The sequence below is a fragment of the Myotis brandtii genome, unplaced genomic scaffold (genome assembly GCF_000412655.1).
Source record: "Myotis brandtii unplaced genomic scaffold, ASM41265v1 scaffold793, whole genome shotgun sequence".
In the NCBI taxonomy this organism is placed as follows: domain Eukaryota; kingdom Metazoa; phylum Chordata; class Mammalia; order Chiroptera; family Vespertilionidae; genus Myotis; species Myotis brandtii.
In genome coordinates this window covers 1,329,489-1,349,518 of record NW_005371193.1, presented here as the reverse complement: position 1 = coordinate 1,349,518, position 20,030 = coordinate 1,329,489, and the positions used below count along the sequence as shown (strand labels likewise).

The 20,030-nt window shown below is 43.3% G+C and overlaps 1 protein-coding gene across 1 annotated transcript in view; it reads right to left on the bottom strand.

Moving 5' to 3' along the window:
- The window catches only part of BATF (basic leucine zipper transcription factor, ATF-like), a 22,707-nt gene extending 3,852 nt beyond the window's left edge, over positions 1–18,855 (bottom strand). The window contains exons 1-2 of the mRNA XM_005883591.2: positions 18,553–18,855; positions 16,275–16,379 (exon numbers count right to left, since the gene is read on the bottom strand). Of these exons, the coding sequence (XP_005883653.1) occupies positions 16,275–16,379; positions 18,553–18,615 (168 nt within the window). The 5' untranslated portion in view covers positions 18,616–18,855. The remainder of the gene's footprint in view (positions 1–16,274; positions 16,380–18,552) is intronic.
- Positions 18,856–20,030: the final 1,175 nt, after the last annotated feature.

The following is a 20,030-nucleotide window of genomic DNA, read 5'->3' as shown; positions in this document are numbered from 1 at the left end:
GGGGGGGGGGGGGGGGGGGGGGGGGGGGGGGGGTAATCATAACCACTGCCGCCTCTAACCAGAAAACCACCTCCTAAGACAACAAGCTTGCCTGTGCCTTGGGGAGCAAGACTGCTTCCTGCTCCCTCTCTCCCTCCCTCACCCCGCCCCCCCCCAAACCAGCGCTGCCAGCTCAGGGGCCAGGCAGCCAGCCACACACGTACAAGAGGAAGAGTTTGACTTCCCTTGCGGGAGGAAGCGGCTGCTCTGGGGCTTCCTCCCTCCACATCCCCACCTCCCAGTGCCCGGTCCACTCTGACCCTCGCTGGGGCAGTCATGCCCTGGAAAGGGCTCACACAGGAGCATCTGGCAAACACGGTCATGGGAGTAGCAGTTTACACAGAAGTACAGTGATCGCCTCCCCTACCTTCCCAGTAGGGGCTGGAAACTTAGAACTCAGTGAGGGGGAAGAGGAGAGGAATATTTGGGAGGAAAATTTCCGCTTATATGCATGTCTTCTGTGACAGGGGGGGAGGGGTGGGCCTGCATTTGTCCTCCATGGAACCTGCTTTCCACTTTTCCGAATTCATTTAGGCTCTTCAGGCCCCTCACAATAACCCTCCAAGGTGGACATGGAAGGCCCCTATGATTATTACCCCCACTTTACAGAAGAGGTCAACTGAGCCCTGGGACAAGCCTACTCCTCCCTCCCCCCAAAATGACTATGGCAGCAGCTGCTGGGAAAAGGAGCTATAGGATTGACCTCAAGACACGTAGTTTCTAAGAGGTCCATAAGCTTCAAATGAGTGATGGATCCAAAGCCCCATAACCACAAAGGAGCAGCGCAGGGCTCCCCACAGCTCAGCCCTGGGCTCTCTCTAGCCCACCCAACACATGCTCCCCAGAGACTGGTGACTCGATTGACTGAACTAAGAAGTCCTTGGCTGCCCTGTGGTCTCCCAAGAGAAAACTGGGTCTGGGTTTGGGTGATCCTTAATCAGCACAGGACAGGATCCCTAAGTAGGTCACACTCTTCCAATCACCGAGCAGGGCATCTGTCTCCTGCCCTGAGTTGGGAGGGAATCTCCCGTCCAGCTCTTCTGCTAGAGGGCTAACTAACTCCAGGCAGCAGTGGGCTCCATCAGTGGTAACTGGGGTCAGGGGTCCTGGATCTTGATCCTGGTTGGGTGACCCTTACTGAGCCCATTGCCTCACTTTGGAACAGGAAGACTGGACCAAAACCATGAGTCTCAACCTTGGCCACACATTGGGATCAGTGGGATCCCCTGGGGAGCTTTAACAGTACTGATGCTTGTTTCTGATTTAAGCAGTCTGGGTGCAGTCTGGGCATTGCATTGTTGAAGCTCCTCAGGGGATTCTAATGTGCACTGAGTGTTAAAACACATGGGATAGAAGATGTCAAAGTCCTCTTCAACTCTCCAATATTTCAGATCCCAAATTGACTACCTGGATGTATCAGCAAACTAGAGCTTCTAACCCCCACTTTTTGAGAAGGGGTGTGTGTGTGTGTGTGTGTGTGTGTGTGTGTGTGTATTGGGGACAGAGGTATGAAAACTCAATTTATATTAGAAAGATTAGTAGGAACCAAAGTTTTAAAAGAATAATACAGTGTGACTTAATAACTAACATTTTTTGAATGCTACCATGTGCCAATCACTCTTTTAAGTACCTTCCAGTTATCATTATGTTTAATCTTTGCAACAACCCAATATGGTAAATAACAGTATTATGCAGAAGAAGAAAATCTAAGGTACAGAGAAGTTAAGTAACTTGTTCAAGGTCACACAGCTTATAAGTTGCAGCAACAGTATTTGAATTGAGGCAGTCTGGCTTCAGAGGAGCCCACTATCCTCTCTTGACTTTGAAGTCTGTTTAAATCTTATTGATAATTATCTCCTGTGAGGCCTCAGCCCTGTTGTATTTCCAATTTAATCTTCCCTCTTTTCCTATCTCATGAAAATCCAAATGCTAATGTTCACCATTCACCCTCACCTGTGGGCTTACTTGATGCCACTCCTACCATGAACCACAAGCAGCTTGGGGGTGGCTAAGAAAGAGGCTTCATGGGGGTGTGGGAACATTCTGGGGAATTCCCTACTGGAGGGGCCAAGGAGGGGGTCACTCAAAGAGCTCTTGAATGATGGGGAATCCCCAGGCAGGTCCCTTACCACAGGGAAGCCAGCTGGGACCAAGGCTAAGGGCAGGCTCTCGCCCAAAGCTCGGACAGGGACTCTCCAGGCATTCTGAGCAGGGCTTGGGCTCCTTCCTGCCAGCTCTGGTTGAGTGCCTTGACCTTCTCCTTGAATATTCTAATCACAATTTCCAGAAAGGGAAAATAGTCCCTGTGTGTTTCTTCATGAACAGAACATACACTTATTGGTAGGGTGACATTTTAGCTCTCAACCACACTTAAATACGAGAATAGCATGTGAAGCTTATATCCCTCACACCCAGTTTTATGTTCTCTCTCCACCGGTTGCCAACCCCCATCCACCCAATGCACATGCAGGGCAGAACCCCCCATTCCTGGAGAAGTCTGCAAACTGAGAGAGGGGCATTGCCCCGGCCATCATGGGATCTATGCCTACGCCTCCTACCAGTCCTGGGGAAATTAGCCCCAACTCCTGTTCCTTACCTGAGGAGGAAAGGAGAAGAATCACAAACCACAGGTGTTTGCACTGAATAATGTATATGTCTGATTCTGAGAAATCTTCACTTTCATGCCTTAAAGCTGAAGTGCTAAGACCATCAGCACCTGCATCATCACCTGATGCTTAGCCACACCAGCCAGGCCCTCAGGACCCTGTCTGGAGTCCAGTCACCCATTCCTTGGCTTTGGGGACTATGAGTTCATTGACCTCATCTGTGAGAAACACTGTAGGTTGACCCACTCAGCATCTATCCCCAACCCCTTCCCCTTACTTTTCTCTAGAGAGGCTGGGGAAAGAACTCCTCAAATACCCGGCTGCTCTAAACCATGTGACAGATTCTGACCAATGAAATGTAAGCAGGAGTACCTATGGGGCAGAGCATTCCTTCCCAACTAAAGAGGCAAAGCCTCACCAGGACAAAGGCTGCCCTCCCTCTGCACAGACTGATGCCTGGAGGTCCAGCAGCCAGACGGCAGCCTTGAGGACGAGAGTCACACACTGAGGATGGCTGTGCAGACAAGGGAGAGGGAGCTTGGTGCTCTGATGACATCCTCGCACTAGCCCTAGTCTATCCGCTTCTGAATGTCTTATTATGAGAGAGAATAAACCGCGACTTAGGTGTGACTCTGTTTGACAGTTTTCTATTATTTGTAACTGACTGCACTCCTGACGGATACCTCCAGTTAGCAAGGTTATCACTAGCAAGCCCAGTCCCGAAAAACAAACACAACGAATAATTGCCAGCAGTACATAGGTTTGAACTTTGTTCTGCTTTTGTGGGTTTTTGTTTGTTTGTTTGTTAATCCTTACCTGAGGCTATTTTCCCATTGGTTTTAGAGTGAAAGGGAGGGGGAGAGAGAGAAAAATACATCGATATGAGAGAGACACATAGATTGGTTGCCTCCCGCAAGCAGTCAAGGTACGTGCCCTTGACGGGAATCAAACCCACGGGCCTGACACTCTACCCACTGAGCCAAACTGGCTAGGGCTGTTTGTTCCTTTAAGCTGCCAGGGTTCTGAGACTGAGCGCTGGGGTTATACGCATATAGTTGCCCCACACTCACTCCTCACATTCTACCACATGCTCCTGACAAAGTTCAAACGTCACTGCTCCCAATTCTCAACCTTGGCTGCACACTGCCATTACCCAAAGAGCTTTAAAAAACCTTCATTCACGAACTTCACCCCCAAAAGATTTCAGTTTCATTGTTCTGAAGTGGGTCTCTGGCATCCATATTTTTAAAAATACTTCCCAGGTGAGCTAAATGAACAAGTAGTTTGAGAATCACATCATTAGCTGATTTGTCTTAAAAATAATGTAAGAATATATAAAAATATATACAAGGTTGAATTTTATTACATTAATTTTATTATATATATATAAATAACCTATAATAATAAAAGCATAATATGCTAATTTGACCTGACGCCCTTCCGGGATTGCGAGGGAAGCCTGGGTTCCGGGTGCCAGAGGGAAGCCAATGCCAGCAGCCGGGGAAGGAAGGCCTACTCTTGCACAAATTTCATGCATCAGGCCTCTAGTATAAATATAAAGAACATTAAAAGGGTGGAAGAACATTTCTAAGTAAAAAAAAAATTTCTGAAAGTCAATGCCTGTTTAAGGCAAAGTGCTTTATTATTACTGCTACATTATATTTAGTGAAAACAATTTCAAATAGCCCACAATAGTTCATTTTTAAGATGGAAAGACAAGAGGTAGGGCATCTCTTAGAATCTCATTAATTACAACATTATCCAACTAGCTCTGAATTATTGAGCTCCGTGAGGGCAGGGACTATCATTGTCTTCACTGTTTTGTCCTCAGTGACTAGGACAGTGCCTGGCAACTTGGAATCGGTAATCATTTACCACAATCTGAGACCTGCAAATGGAGAGCCCACTAAGGAAATTCGTGATGCCCATGAAACTTCCCAGGAGTGTTTAACCAACCATTGAAGTACTTTCATAGCTCCCACTTTGCAACTCCAGGATAGTTACAAATAAGTGTAAGAGAATCTTTTTGTTTTTTAAAGTCCATGTTGAACCCCAGCTTAGCAACACGTTTGCTCCCCAAACTAAAGCTATGGGGTGCAAGTAGCAGAATTACACCACCTTAAGAACGCTAGCTCAGACTTGACTTTCCCCATCTATACCAAAGGAAGGAGACTTGACCAGCTGCAATGAAAAGCCAAATGAAACAGATAGCTTCATCTGATTAATTTGTAAGAAAATGCCAGGCTCTCTGCATTAACCAAATGAGTAAATACAACTTTTCCCACATGCAAAACAAACATAAAATAACATTATTACTTAGTTTTTGTATTTGCTCTCTCATTTAACTCTTAAATAGCCCATTGAGGTGCTATCGCTTCCGATTTTGTAGGTCAGACTTATGTTCAGGCATCTTCCCCAGCCAGGATTTGAAGTAGTTTTGTTGACCACTCCTCTGCCCCCCAGATCTGGTTCCTGTTTCCTAGAGCACCATTGCCTTTATTCTTGAGCTCCTCCTCACTCCCTCACGGTCCCCAGTCCCACAAAGCATCTGCCTGACCCTTGACTGGCTCCACTCAGTTTGGCCTCAAGGCTCTTCTGAGAGCACCTTTTCCCCAGATCTTCCCAGGCTCCTCTTTGACCCACATTTGATCTCAGATGTCAGGGCCTCAGAAAGGCCATCCCTGATCACTGTCCTCATCCCCATCCCTCAGAGTCACTGTCACCATTAATTACACTCTTTGATTTTCTTCAAAGCCTCTTCGTGTGATTCGTGTGTTCATTTGTCTGTTTTCCAGTCTGACGTCCAATTGAATGTAAAGTCCATGAAATCAGGGACTCAGTCTGTCCCTGATGTATTCTCAATGCTCCTGGCACATAGGAGGCCATCATGTACTTGTACAGCAGAAGGAATCATTTCTGCTGACATTAGCAGTAGTACTAGGAATGTGCATAATTTCCTGGACCACCCCACCTCCTTAGCAATAAAGCATGTTCTTGTGGGGTTGTGAGTTCAATCCCCAGTCAGGGCACATACCCAGAAAATATTTTAATTACAGGGTCCTCAGGTTCAGGAGATGACCTTTTAGTGCTAGGACTCTAGTCCCCTCTGCTTGGCCTTGACATTTATGACTACTCTTGAATTTTCCTGAGAACTCCAGGTCTCCCTTCTTGGTTCCTCTAAATCTAGGATGACCAGATGTTTACTGGGACAGTTCCAGTTCGTACTTATTGTCCTGGCATAGTTGTTTCTAGAGCCTCTTTTCACTCTCAAAAGTGTTTCCATTTGGAGGATAAATTATAAGACCTATCAAAACCTGACCCCCAAATTCCAGGTCAATGACATCTTCTCTGTTCTTATCTATTATTTAATCCAGAGTTCACTTCGCTATTTGACCATTTTCTTATGGTTTTAAATAAAAAATATACAGCATAACTACATTAAAGGTATTTTTTCAAAATTCTACACGGCCATGATCCTAGTCCTCTAACAAGATTGTTTTCATTTGTGCATGTTGCCATCTTGTCCTTTTTAACAAACATAAAATACCTATTTTTATAAAATCTCAATCATAGTACAGATACAATAGGTATTTTCCTTCCTGCCATAATTTTGTTAGAATCACCACAATTATTATTTTTAATGTCTATATCATCAAACGGATGATCCACAATTTACTTAAGATGGTCTATTAATGTCAGACATTTGGTTCTATCAAAATGTTGCTATCCTGAATCATGCTGCAGTGGACATCTTGATCCACACTAGTTTTTGTTTGTTTGTTCAAATATTTCCTAGAGTCTTAGGAGTGAGATTACTGTGGCATAGGGCACAGCCAGGCTTCCAGTTCCTGGTAAGTATTACTGAGCAAGCTGTATTACTAAAAAAGGGTAACGGAAGATGTGCAACATCACCAGCAGTGAATGCATACATCAATTTCCTTACAACCTAATTTTAAATATTTTATTTGACCAACTAGCCTTTTGAAAATTTCTTAATAATGTTACAAGTGCCTAACTGGTTTGGCTCAGTGGATAGAGTGTTGGCCTGCGGACTGAAGGGTCCCGGGTTTGGTTCCGGTCAAGGGCATGTACCTTGGTTGCGGGCACATCCCCAGTAGGGGGTGTGCAGGAGGCAGCTGATCAATGTTTCTCTCTCATGGATGTTTCTAACTCTCTATCCCTCTCCCTTCCTCTCTGTAAAAAAATCAATAAAATTTATTTAAAAAATAATGTTACAAGTTATTGATTACTACAGAGGAAGAACTTGCTATGTGTCTGTTTGGTACAGCAGCAATTTTGCCCTTTAAGGGACATTTGGGGGTGTTTGGAAATATTTTTGATTGTCACAACTGGGGCTGAGGGGGTGCTACTAACATCTAGTTCATAGAATTTACATGTTACAATGCATAGGACCTCCCCCCCCCACCCCCACACAACAAAAACTTATCTGACTCAAACTGTCAATAGTGTCAAGGTTGAGAAACCCTTCGTGTGTGTCATTTTCAAAATCAGAATAGAAAATAGGGTTATTTTCATTTTGGTAGGGAAAATGTTACATAAGCTTTTATGTTCATAGCTTCTGTCCACGAATCTATTGGAGTCTTGATGTTTTTCTTAAAAAGGATGTTCTTTCTACAGCATAAACATTAAATTTGCATTTATTTCATTTGATGAAAATATTTTCCCCAATATGTCGTTGTCCTTTTAATCTTGGGTTACAACTTTAAGACCTTTTAAAATAAAGGAACACAAACATCAGGCCCTCTCAATCTTAGACTCTCCCTTTCTGGTCTCTTGCTGTATGCGTGCGTTCTGTTGTGGAAGAGTCTCTAGGGCATTCAGACATACTGCCTAATTCTTGGTTTACTCTTTACAAAAGGACATGTGAGAGCAACACCATCTGCATAACAAAGTCCTGTTTAGCAATATGGCACAAAACAAAGCTTGTGGTGGGGCCCTGGCCAGGTAGCTCAGTTGGTTAGTGCATTATGCCCATATGCCAAGGTTGTAGGTTCAATCCCCAGTCAGGGCACATGTAAGAAGCCACCAATAAATACAAAAATAAGTGGAACAACAAATGGGTGTTTCTCTCTTTCAAATCAATAAATAATTTTTAAAAATTTTAAGCTAATGGTGAAAAGTCAAGAAGTTTGGGATCTTGGTTGCCCTAGAGAAAGACATCAGTGTCCTCGTTGGTAACAGAGTAGGTTGGCCTAATGCATCTCCTTTTAAATCTGCGATTCTATAAACAAGGGAATCTGACAGTCATTATTGTTACTCCCTCGGTAAGCTACCATGTGGACCCTGACAGGACTCTCTACAGATAACCCACCATCTGAAGGGGACTTTGTCCTGTGGAATCAATCTATGCTTCCTAGGAAGCAGGGGGCCAGACGGAGTCCTACCAAGAAGACTAAGAAAACCCCCAAGCTGCTCGGGCTGGGCTCTTTGGCAAGACTCTTCCATTCTTTTTAAGAGAAAGAAGGCTGGGTGCTGCTGAGGACAGCTTCACAAAGAAAAGAGTCTAATTTTTTAATCTGATTAAAGATGGTATACATGCATCATAATAAAAAAAACAACAACAGAAAAGTACTAGGAGTAAAGTGAGCTACTCACTGTGAGTCTTTTGGAGAGCATCCTCCCAGACACCTCTGTATGCACACATGACCCCAGCCCACACATTTTACATGAACGAGACTGTGCTCCGCATCCTCTTTGTCACTTACTTTCTTTCACTTGGTCTATGTCATGGTCATCTTTCTGTGTTGATAAATACAATCTTCACAGTCATTTTTAAAGCCAGCACAAATGATAGTGGATGAGTGTATCATAATATGCATAATCCCCTATTGTTGGGCATCTGTCCAATTCTATAATATTGATATAATATTTACTGTTCACAAATAATGGTGAATTGAGCTTCTTTGTGCAACATTTTTCTTCAAACTCTTGTAAAGTGAAATTGCTGCTCCAAAGGGTAGTCACAGATAAGATGTTATTATTTATCCTTACACAGCTTTTTAAAAAATATTGTTTCAGTGGAGATATTGATATATTTCATAGAGACATCTTTACTTTTTTGACCAGGCCTCATGATGGAAGAGGAAAGTGAAATTTTGGAGGATGTTGCTTAAAGAACAAAAAATAAATTCAGGAAGAGATTCAAGGAGGATATAGGCTATGGAAGATGACTACATCTTTATGAGAGTCTGAAGAAAGAGGCAATATAGCTTAGTGGTTAAGAAGACGGATTTTGAAGTGAGACAGATCTAGTTACAAGCTCTATGAACTTGGACAAGTTACTTAACCTAACATAGGGCTTGCAAAGTAAAGTTTTTGTACAGATTAAATGAGGTACAGCAGGTAGTGCATGTAAAACACAGTGCCTGGTACACAGTCATGTGTTCAATTAATATGTTTTTGATAAAAAATTCATAGCAATAGAAGCCATGAGAAATGTCTCTTTTCCACAGATGGTTCACTGATTTTACACTGAATTTTTTAGGGTGGAACTAGTCAGAACATTGCTTCTTTGTGGTTTTGGTTATTGTTGTTTTATTTTTATAGCTTCTCAGTGCCAATAAAGCTATGGAATGCTTTCTAAGAGAGAGCAGAAGAGCTCTGTGAGTGAAAAGGGACTATAGGCAGACTTGTCTTTCAGGCCTCTCCAGAGGACCAAGAACAATAGTGTTATTCTGAGGAGGCCTGGGAAGTTAACATCTTTGCTGAGCTTCTTTTCCTCTGTTACTCAGATTTCTTCCAGTTATAAATACCTTATTTCTCATAGTATCAGCTTAAAGCTTGATTTCATGCATAATTTACACTTGTGATGTTTGCTAGATACGGCATTAAAGATCTGCTCTGGAACCTGTAAACCTTCCTCTTTTATTAAACTAGTGCGAGACTCCTTCAGGAGCCAGCCCCTAGCAAGCACCTGTCCTGCCCCTATCAAAGGGAGTACCTAAAGTTTCAGCTTTCAGATTTGGCCCCGTTCCTCTATCTTGCTTCCAATTCCACCCTCAAGGCCAGATCTGACTTGCACAGCACAGCTCTGAGCTCTTATTCCTATCTGCCCACCATCTCCTCTACTTTTAGCCTTTTCGTGAACAAAGCTTCTCAATTGGTCTCAACTCTCTTTCCCACTGACTCAGAATCCTTCCTACTGCAACGCACCCGAGAGCCACTACAATGAGCCAGGATGGCCACACAAATGAAACAAATTTGCCACCCCTTATATGGCTTGTCTAGTCCTGTAGACATTAGGATTATTCATTATAAATCTTAACTGATGGTTCTCCCAAAGGACTGAGATATTTGTGGATGTGCAAAGGATAAAATGTCACAGTGGAAGACTATTCAGTGTCTAAAGTCAAAATTTGAAAAGAAATCATCCTAATGCATATGTCGTAATGATCAATGTTGAGAATTTAAATATCTATATTACAAAAATAAAAACAGATGATAAAAACATCCAAAGTATATTAAAAAAGGTAAAAAATGCAAGGTATTTCTCTTCTGCTTTAGACTTTCCATCCTACTTTTCAGAAGTAAATACCATTAACAGTTATTTGAAAAATGTTAAGTTTACACATATATATATGCACAGATAAATTTTTGTTTTTATTAGAAACATGCATGGGCGCAAACTATGTGCCATGTTCACACCTTTTTCACTTAAGAATATAGAAGTTTGATAATCTTTTCAGATTAGCACATACAGATGTAACCTGTTCTTTTAACAATCCCATTGTATTTCACTGAACGAGCAAATTATAGTTTAATTAGTCCCTTACTGCTGGGTATTTGGCTTGTTTCCATTCTTTGCTCTGACTAACAATGCAGCAATGATGATCTTTACATGTACATAATTGTGTAAATAGACTCCGATATGTAAAATTGCCAAGTAACAGGGTGTGCACTTATAAATTGGATGGACATGGTCAAATGCCCTCTACTGGAGTTGTGCCGACTTATACCCCTATAGTAATGTGTGGTGGTACCTGCTTCTCTAATGCCTTGGCAAAGTCACGTATTAGTAGCATTTTCGTCTTTGCCAATCTGGCAGGCGACTTTCATATTGCTTTACTTGTCATTTCACTAACTATTATGAAAAGAAGCATCTTTTCCATATTTATTTGCCATTTATTTCTTTCTTCCTGTAAAATGCCTATTCATAATCATCGCTCATTTTTTTTCTTTGGGTTGTCAATCATTTTATTATTCAGAAGAGCTCTCACATATTAACTAAATATGCCCTTTTTTGGTCATATGTGTTGCAGTTGTTTTTCCCAGTCTACCATTTGCCTTTGATCTTGCACATAGTAGCTTAAGCTGTATAGAAAATTTCACTTTTATGTATAAAGGTGATGTCTAGCAATATTTCCCTTTATGGCTTCAAGGTTTTGTGTTTTATGTGGAAAAAACTCCATTCCAAGATACATTTTTTAATGCTCATTTCCCCCAAATTTCTTTAGTTTTCTTTTCTTTCTTTTTTAAACATTTATTCTATATGTAAGTTGTATAAGAAATAAAGACCGGGGAGAAAGGAGACATATTTAAAACTTTAGACAATTTAAAAAAAGAAAGAAAGAAGCTAGCTTCCACGCCCGCCCCGCCCTCCGTCCCCCCAAATGGCTAGCCAGTTGTCCCGATTCTATTTATTGAATAATTGCTTTCACTCACTGGTCTGAAATGCCATCCTACTCATTTTGCATTTGAACTTGTGTCTTAGGAATTGACAGATGTGATTGGGTCTTAAGTTTGAATTTGTTTAAGGTTTATTTCTGTATTCTATTCTATCCAATATTCTTTTTCATATTGTTTTTATTTCTACATTTGTAATTCCCTTTAATATCTTATTAAGGTAATCTTTTCTAGTTGCCCTCCTTCTTCAGAATTTTTCTAGAAATTCTCACATGGTAATTTTTCTCTGGGAACTTAGAATAGCTAATGTAGTTCTCCTCCAAATTCCAGAAAGTCCTATTGGGCTTTTACTGGGATCACATTAAATTAAATTTTAGACTAATTTAACAAAATTGCTATCCTTATATAAGGTATACCTTTCCACTTATTTTGAGTGTTTTTAAGTCACTTAGAATAATTTTATAGATCTTAAAGATTAAGTTCTGCATATTTTTTGTTAAATTTATTCCTTCCTTCAATTTGCTGTTGTTGGTATTATAAATGGGATATTGTCTCCAATTAAATTTTCTAATTGGTCATGGTTTACATATAGGAAAGTTATTACCTTTGTGTTAACTTTGGAAGCTGACTGGATTCTCTTATCATTTTTAAGTTTTTCAGCTGATTATTTTGGGTCCACTTATTAGCTATTGATATCTTTTGAAAATGAACTGGTCAAAATATGCCCTTCTCATTTTAATTAATGTCTGTACTAAACCTAATGAACTCTATAGTTGTCTGTGGGAGAAGAGGAATTTAGTGTGATGGGTGCTGTGTGAGACACCCAACCAGAAGAAAGTTAAAACAGAATGTGGAGCCCTAGCTGTTTTGGTTCAGTGGATAGAGCATCAGCCTGTGGACTGAGGGTCCCAGGTTTGATCCGGGTCAAGGGCACATGCCCAGGTTGTGGGCTCGATCCCCAGTAGGGGGCGTGCGGGAGGCAGCTGATCAATGATTCTCTCTCATCATTGATGTTTCTATCTCTCCCTCTCCCTTCCTCTCCGAAATCAATAAAAAAATATTTTTAAAAAGAGAATATGGACTCTATTGATATTATGAGAAGAAGTACTTGATCCGGTTTATGTGAGGGATAGTCAATGCTGGATGTTGTAACATTTGCATGAGATTAAATACAATCATCAAAAGAGGGTCTTCCCTACTGTGTTATTTTAAAGGCAATTAATATACAGTGTCTTGTTAACCACTAAAGATAGACATGGAAAATGTTAAGTAATAAGTATCCCCCAATTTCACAGGAAAAACAAGACAATTCTTTTGGTAGTTTAAAGATAGATAGTTGTGGTAATGTTGAAATGGAGAAGATGGCATTATCCTAGTATATATGAGCCTAGCACACGAATACAAATATGGTCCTTATGTGATGCTGCACTCACAGTAGTTTCTAAACCCTGGTCTTTAAAGTGTTGATAGATGAGTCCCATGACTATGTCAGAGGGCCAGAGAACAGTTCCAGAACCTCAGCATGTGGAGCCAAGCATGAAAAGGAGTCCAGGGCAAACCAAGCACTCAACCCTAAGGATGTTGGTGATAACCAGAAGATTTTCTACCTGAATAACAAACATAAGAGGCTAATGGATGGAGAAGATGGGTAATTACCACCTGAGAGGAAATAAGCATTGAGACCAGAGCCAAACTCTCCGTTTGATGGTGACAGATTTATATGTGGTGGCCAAAAGTTTCTACCTGAAGTCAAAAAACATCAGTTGCATTGGCTGCAAACCAAGCTTGCTGTGTAAACTCTGATGTGACCTACTCATTGGGCAAAAAGTGAAGGTGAAATCTGTGGTGCTCAAAAGAAAGGAGTGGGGAGGAGTTTGTGTCTAGGTGTGGAGAAGATGGGAACATTCTAGAGACTGAGGCTGGGGTTGGGGGTGTTAATGTTAACTCCAAACCCCAGAGATTATCCTTATCTAGTCATGGCTAGTATAATCAGATGGGCTAAATCTTTTGGTTCTAACTCTTATAGAGTGAGAGAACTGAGTCAGCGTTGCCACAGCAAAGAAACAAACATAGCACCCTCACTGATATATCCCCAGTGGGTTGAATGTACAAGGAGACAATGGTGCAGCTGAAGATTGGAAGACTCCTTTGTTCATGCTAAGTGAGCAGGCATGAGTTTGGAACCATTTCCGGGGTGGGGGAGTGTTGTAGAGGAGTCTGAAGCATCAAAAGTGTGTCTGAACGTTCCAGCCTTAAAGACATCTTTCTGTGAAATTCTGTGATCTATAGATATAACATATTTTATTATTATAAGAAGCAAAATAAATAATCATAACTAATTATATAAATATATAAAAATATATAAGTATGATGATTTATTTTGTTTCTTATAATAACTATTATTAATATTGCTCTTATTATACTTAAATTTTTTGAATATTTGTTATATGCCAGGCACCGTGTTGAACTCTATAGGTACTATCTCTATAAGGTAGTAACTGTCATTTCCCATTTTAATCGGAGGGAGGGGAAGAACGTCTCTAAGGTTGCTCACACAGATTGCAAGCAATGGGGCTGAGATTCAAACCCTGTCCTTTCGACTGCGGAGCTGCTGAGCTATACTTAGTCTCTATATTTAAAAAAGTTGCAAACTTAGAAAGTTTATAGCAGTTTTCCAGTCTCAGGACATTGTCTACTTGCACAAAACGGAAGGTTTTATCCTTTCTGACTTTTTTCTTTCTTTCTTTCTTTCTTTCTTTCTTTCTTTCTTTCTTTCTTTCTTTCTTTCTTTCTTTCTTTCTTTCTTTCTTTCTTTCTTTTTTGTTTTGTTGGCTTGCTCTAAAGAATATTGAATTAGAATCAGACTCTGATAGAGACAAAGTGAGTGATCATAGATTTTCAAGCTTAAAATAGTAAACTGGAGTATTGTGAGACCCTAAGGCTTCCAGGGGTCCTCAAACTACGGCCCGCGGGCCACATGCAAATACAAATATTGTATTTGTTCCCATTTTGTTTTTTTACTTCAAAATAAGATATGTGCGGTGTGCATAGGAATTTGTTCATAGTTTTTTTTAAAACTATAGTCCAGCCCTCCAACGGTCTGAGGGACAGTGAACTGGCCCCCTGTTTAAAAAGTTTGAGGACCCCTGCCCTACGCCATAATGAAATCATGGAGAACATATCAGTAGCAGGATCAACAACTTAATATTTGGACTGCTGATCACAGTTATCAAAGAGAGGAACAGACTTGCTGTTCATTCATTCTTTTTCTTTGTTGTTCAGTTCAACAAATATTTATGAACTTAAAACTATGTTAGTATGCAAAGGAAGATATGCTGATTATATTTCCAATAAAACACAAGCATCCCATCAGAGATGTTGGTGCAGCCTGCTCTCTGCTTCCTCACAAAGCTTAACAATCTTTTCTCTAAAACTGCATCTTGCTTTTTCTTTTTTATAAATTTACTTTTCAATTACAGTTGAGAAATAATACATATTTATTTCAGGTGTACAGCATAGTGATTAGACATTTTTATACCTTGCAAATTGATCACCCCGATCAAGTCTAAAACCCGTCTGACACCACACATAAACATCTTACTTTTTCTTGATAAAATGGAATCAGCTATTCTAACTGGCTGATTTCCATTGCTAATCTTTCAAATAAACACAAGCATATTCGTTTTTGGTGCCAAATGCCCTTTTACCATTGAAATGAGTTGCAAGGATGCTGGAGGTTTGGGGATGGTTCAGGAGGCAGGGCAGAAAGGCAGAGTTGCTAGAGAAAGTGGAGTAAATGGAAGAGGAAGGAGCCAGTGAAGTAAGAGTTAGTTGGACAAGGACCAAATTAAGGGGCAGAGTGAAGAGAGGCCAGGTGATAAGGTATGGCAGACAAGGAGGGAGTATTGCTGACAAAGCACACAGCCAGAATCTAGAAACACCAACTGGGGTCTTGGGCTGCCGGTGGAATTGCAATTCAGCATTGATCAGGGCCCCTGCTCAAGCCAGGGGTCAGGGCCTACTCTAGAAAACTTGAGACTAGAAGCAACTCAGTCAGGATGGTGACCATCCCAAGTTAGTGCACTAGAAACCACATATTCCACAGACCCCCTTGGGATATGATTAAAGAGAGAAGTTTCCAAATAAAACCTTGATGTTCAGAAAAAAAGAAGTAACGTGCAGTACGGAGTATTGCTGACAAAGCACACAGCCAGAATCTAGAAACACCAACTGGGGTCTTGGGCTGCCGGTGGAATTGCAATTCAGCATTGATCAGGGCCCCTGCTCAAGCCAGGGGTCAGGGCCTACTCTAGAAAACTTGAGACTAGAAGCAACTCAGTCAGGATGGTGACCATCCCAAGTTAGTGCACTAGAAACCACATATTCCACAGACCCCCTTGGGATATGATTAAAGAGAGAAGTTTCCAAATAAAACCTTGATGTTCAGAAAAAAAAGAAGTAACGTGCAGTACCCTATGGGCCTCCTAGCCTCAAGTGCAGGGTGGCTGTTCAACTGGGCTCCCAGGGGATGGGACTCTATGAGACCCTAGCGCTGTGGGATGTTGGGCTTCCCCAAAGCTCTCCACAACCTCTAAGTTCCTCCCAGAGACAGTCCTCCCTTCTGCTCTCTAGGCTCATGAGGGATGGAGCTTTCTCTGGCTACTCCATCCCCTAGGTGATTCTGCCTTCCTTTCAGCCTCTGTGCTTCCCATGCTCAACTCATTTGCCCCTCATTGCTCCTCAGGGGTCAGCAAGAAGGGGCTCCTTTCTCTTTCAGCCTCTGGCTCATTCCCTGCCAGAATCTTCTCAATACACTAAAAGGAGAGCCTCCTCTTCCACCTCACCCCACAGCCCTCACCCTTCTTCTTACTCCCTCTACATCCACCTCCCCATGCAGGCTGATTCAGAGCTGTGGTCTAAGCATCCATGGGTGGCAGGGAGCAAAGTCTAAGGCTCAAGAGGATGAAGAAAGGTCTGAGCACTCACCAAGTGCAGGGTGTCAGCTTTCTGTGTCTGCCTCTGTCGGCTCTTCTGGGCAGCAATGCGATTTTTCTCCCTCCTCTGAACTTTCCGCACATCGTCAGATGAGTCCTGGGAAGCAGATATGATGAGAATTAGGCACATCTTGCTTCTCTCTTCTGAGCAAATGCAGGCTCTCCTGCTGTTTGATGTCCATCCATCCATCCTTCCATTTCTTCATTGTTTCATTTGCCCATCCACCCCCTATTTACCAAAAGGCCAAATAGAAAAGGGAACTCTTCCCCGCCCTCTGTTAGGCTCCCTTACGTCTCTATAATTTTTTTGGCCAAAAGTTACAGGAAGAGGGCAAAGACCTTGAGGCCTCAATAGAGCTGTATTTGGAAAAGATGGTTAAGGCGATGAAGGGTGTTTTATCACCTCTCCCCCTCTTCAGGGCTGCTCCACCCTTACTCTCTCACTTTTTGGCTCAGAACTTTCTTGTTGTTTCTTTTCAAAACTTTTTGAGCACCTACTATGTGCCAGCTGCTGTACAAGTGGCTTGTACCCCATTAAAGAGAGAATGTGCCTTCTGCTGCATTCCTGGGCTGAGGTTCCCATCCCCTTTTCAAAACTTTTTGAGCACCTACTATGTGCCAGCTTCTGTACAAGTGGCTTGTACCCCATAAAGAGAGAATGTGCCTTCTGCTGCATCCCTGGGCTGAGGTTCCCATCCTAGATCTGTCTCTCCTTTCCCTGCATTTCCTTTCATTATGCACAGTGATCTTGACATTCCCCATGACCTTGAGCTCAAGAGGTCAAGACTGGCTTTAATGGTGAAGATTACCTGGCCGTGGCAGGTAGTGAATGGACACTTAAGAGGACAAGGGGACCTTGGGTGTTCTCTCAGTACATCTCACAGATGGGCATGTCCTCTGCTTGGGCAGAGAGGTTAGCTCCAGCATCACCCAGATGCTGCAGGAGTCTGAGTGAAACCTTTCTGCAAGTCCCCCCAGTCTAGCGGTGTGCCGTTCCTAGGGCAAGACTCTGTGCTCACCAAGCATATGTCTCACTAACTTGCCCAACACTTCCAGCCATTGCAGTAGGAGGGCATTGGGTTAGATAGGAAGGAAGTGCTCTTCCTCTAAGGGGGATGGGGACCAGGTTACCATGGAAGCCATGAGTAATTTCCTTCCTAAGAAGAGTACAGACTTCCAGGCAATCTGAGCCACCCTCTTGGGCAGAGGGCTGGATTGTTTGCCCTCTAGAGGTCTCTGCTAGGACTCCTCCCAACCCGCTCCTCTCCTGTTAATGCATCACCAATGTTACATTACTTCTATTTTGGCAGCAGCATTTTGAAAGCCCTCTTGGATATCTGTGCTAAGAAAAGAATGGAAGACATTTTAATCCAATGATGTACTGGAAGAGAAAGAAGCCTTCCTATAGAGAAGGATGTCAAGACATGTGGTCAAGAGAACACCCCAGAAACTGTGAAGCAGGCAGGGTACCCCATTTTTGGCAACCCCCAAGCTGGAAACTTTGGACTTAGAAGTCACAATCTAGACTCCAAACGCCCCAGAATCTCTACCTCAATCTCTCTGGTTTCCCTGGAGCTGAGTTGAGCTGCTAGGATATGTCTCCAAGTCTCCAGTCACCTCCTGATTTATTTCCTTCCTCCTGTCCAGAAGCCACAGGGGAGGGAGGTATTGGCCGCAGCCAGCATCCCTCTGCTGGCTGTGCTAGTGACAGGGGCAGTGCCCCAGGAGATGAGATAGAAGATAGAGCCTTCCGAGCTGCCCGGGTTCCCCTTCCTTCTAACTTGTTTTTTTTTTCCTCCTTTTCTCTCCCTGACCCCTTTCTCTCTTGCCCTGATAGCTGTCTCCTGGGACATCACGTCTCTAGCCTTTGGGTCGTGCCTGCCAGCAGCCCATTCTGAGGCTCCTCCTCTTGTGATTTACTGCCTTGGAGAACGTAGAGCCTTTCCTGTGAGAGACCAGAGTTCTTTGATGTTCATTCTCCTCTGGGCTTCCTAGAAAGCTTCACGGGGTGGGCATCCAGGTGAGGCGGAGGCCATGGGCGCCATCGGAGGACGAGGAGGGCAGGGGGCTTGGGCAGAATGGGCAGAAGGAGTAGGGTCTCTGCCAACAGGCTCCGCTCGATGGCAAATACCATGTCTCAGTCTAACCGACTGCTCCCGCCCCCGGCCAGTCCCTCGCTCCTCAGCAACCTGGGCAGACAAGGGAGCCTGTCCCTCTTTGTGTCCCCCCAGGAGGATCAGACGGGAGAAGGGAGGAAAGGGGGACGCTACCTGTTTGCCAGGAGGGGGAGAGCGGCTGAAGCTGGAGTCGCTGCTGTCGGAGCTGTGAGGCATGGCTGCAGTCTTCTGGGCTCTCCTCGCAGCCCCAGACGCCGCTGGGCTCTCTTGTCACCAGCTGGCTTCCCTTCCTGACTGTTCCCAGGCCACCAGGCCGCCAGCCCACCCCCTCAGCCGGTCCCTCCTCTGCCCGCCCTGCAGCCACCTCTGACCCCTGTGTCCTCCTCACTCTGGGGTGCAGAGGCACTGCTCCCCACAGGGACATGTCGTTCGCTGTGGGGCTCTCACGCTCTCTCTTGTGGTTTCTGGTAACTCACGCTGGAAGTCACATGGGCGGAAACTTAAGTTAGAAGTTAATTTAAGATAAAGTATGTATCTGGGAAAAGACCCACAGAATTATAGAAAAAAATATACACAAAACCCCAGATACCTTCCGACAGTTTGAAGCTCTCTTTAATTGATGAAGATAAAAGAGAAAAACACCCGGGAGGGAAAAACCCCAGCCAGAATTAGCAAGTCCGGCTACTGTCAACATGGGCAGAAAGGAGAGTCGAGAGCAGGGAAGGAGTTTCCATTGTCACCAGACTTGATTTTTAAACCAAAATAAAACAGAGAGACTGGGATTTCTTTCTGGGTTTTGCCTGAAAGCAGCTGCCCACCTGTCCTCGCGGCTCTTGCAGTTCAGCCAGCCTTGGGGGGTGGGGTCGGGGGATGGGGTGGGCTGGGGATGAAAAGGCCCCAGGACACAGTTCTTTCCTGACTATCAAACAGAAGAAGCCACGGTCCATCTGAAGCCACCGGGAAGGCATCGCCTACGCCTCTTGGCAGGGTGTTCTCTTTTAGGGAAAAGGTGCCTCTCAGTTGAGGATCTTTCAAGAGCTCAAACTTGATGATTCAAGAAATTCACTAGAGCCCTGGCTGGTTTGGCTCAGTGGATAGAGCGTCAGCCTGCAGACCGAAGGGTCCCAGGTTCCATTCCGATCAAGGGCACATGCCCAGGTTGTGGGCTTGATCCCCAGTAGGGGGCGTGCGGGAGGCAGCTGACCAATGATTCTCTCTCATGATTGGTGTTTCTATCTCTCCCTCTCCCTCCCTCTCTAAAACCAATAAAAATGTATTTTAAAAGAAAGAAAGAAATTTACTAGGTCAGAGCCCAGAATGAAAAAACAGCAAAAAAATAAAAATAAAATGAGCATTATGCTTGGAGTCAAACCAGCCACGATTTGAAATCTGGCTTGACCACTTAGTACATCTGTGGCTTTGGGTAGCTCACTTGAGCTCTATGCCCTCACTATCTCCATCTGTAAATGGAGGAAGATAAAAGCTGCCCTACCCATCCCTCAGGGCTGTTTTGAGAAGCAAATAATATAGCCCAGATTAGAATGCCCGTAGCAGATTGTAAAAGATGCTGCAAATGGCTGTTACTTGTAGTATTACTAGCTTTGTAATGTTACTAGCCTTGCCATCAGTAC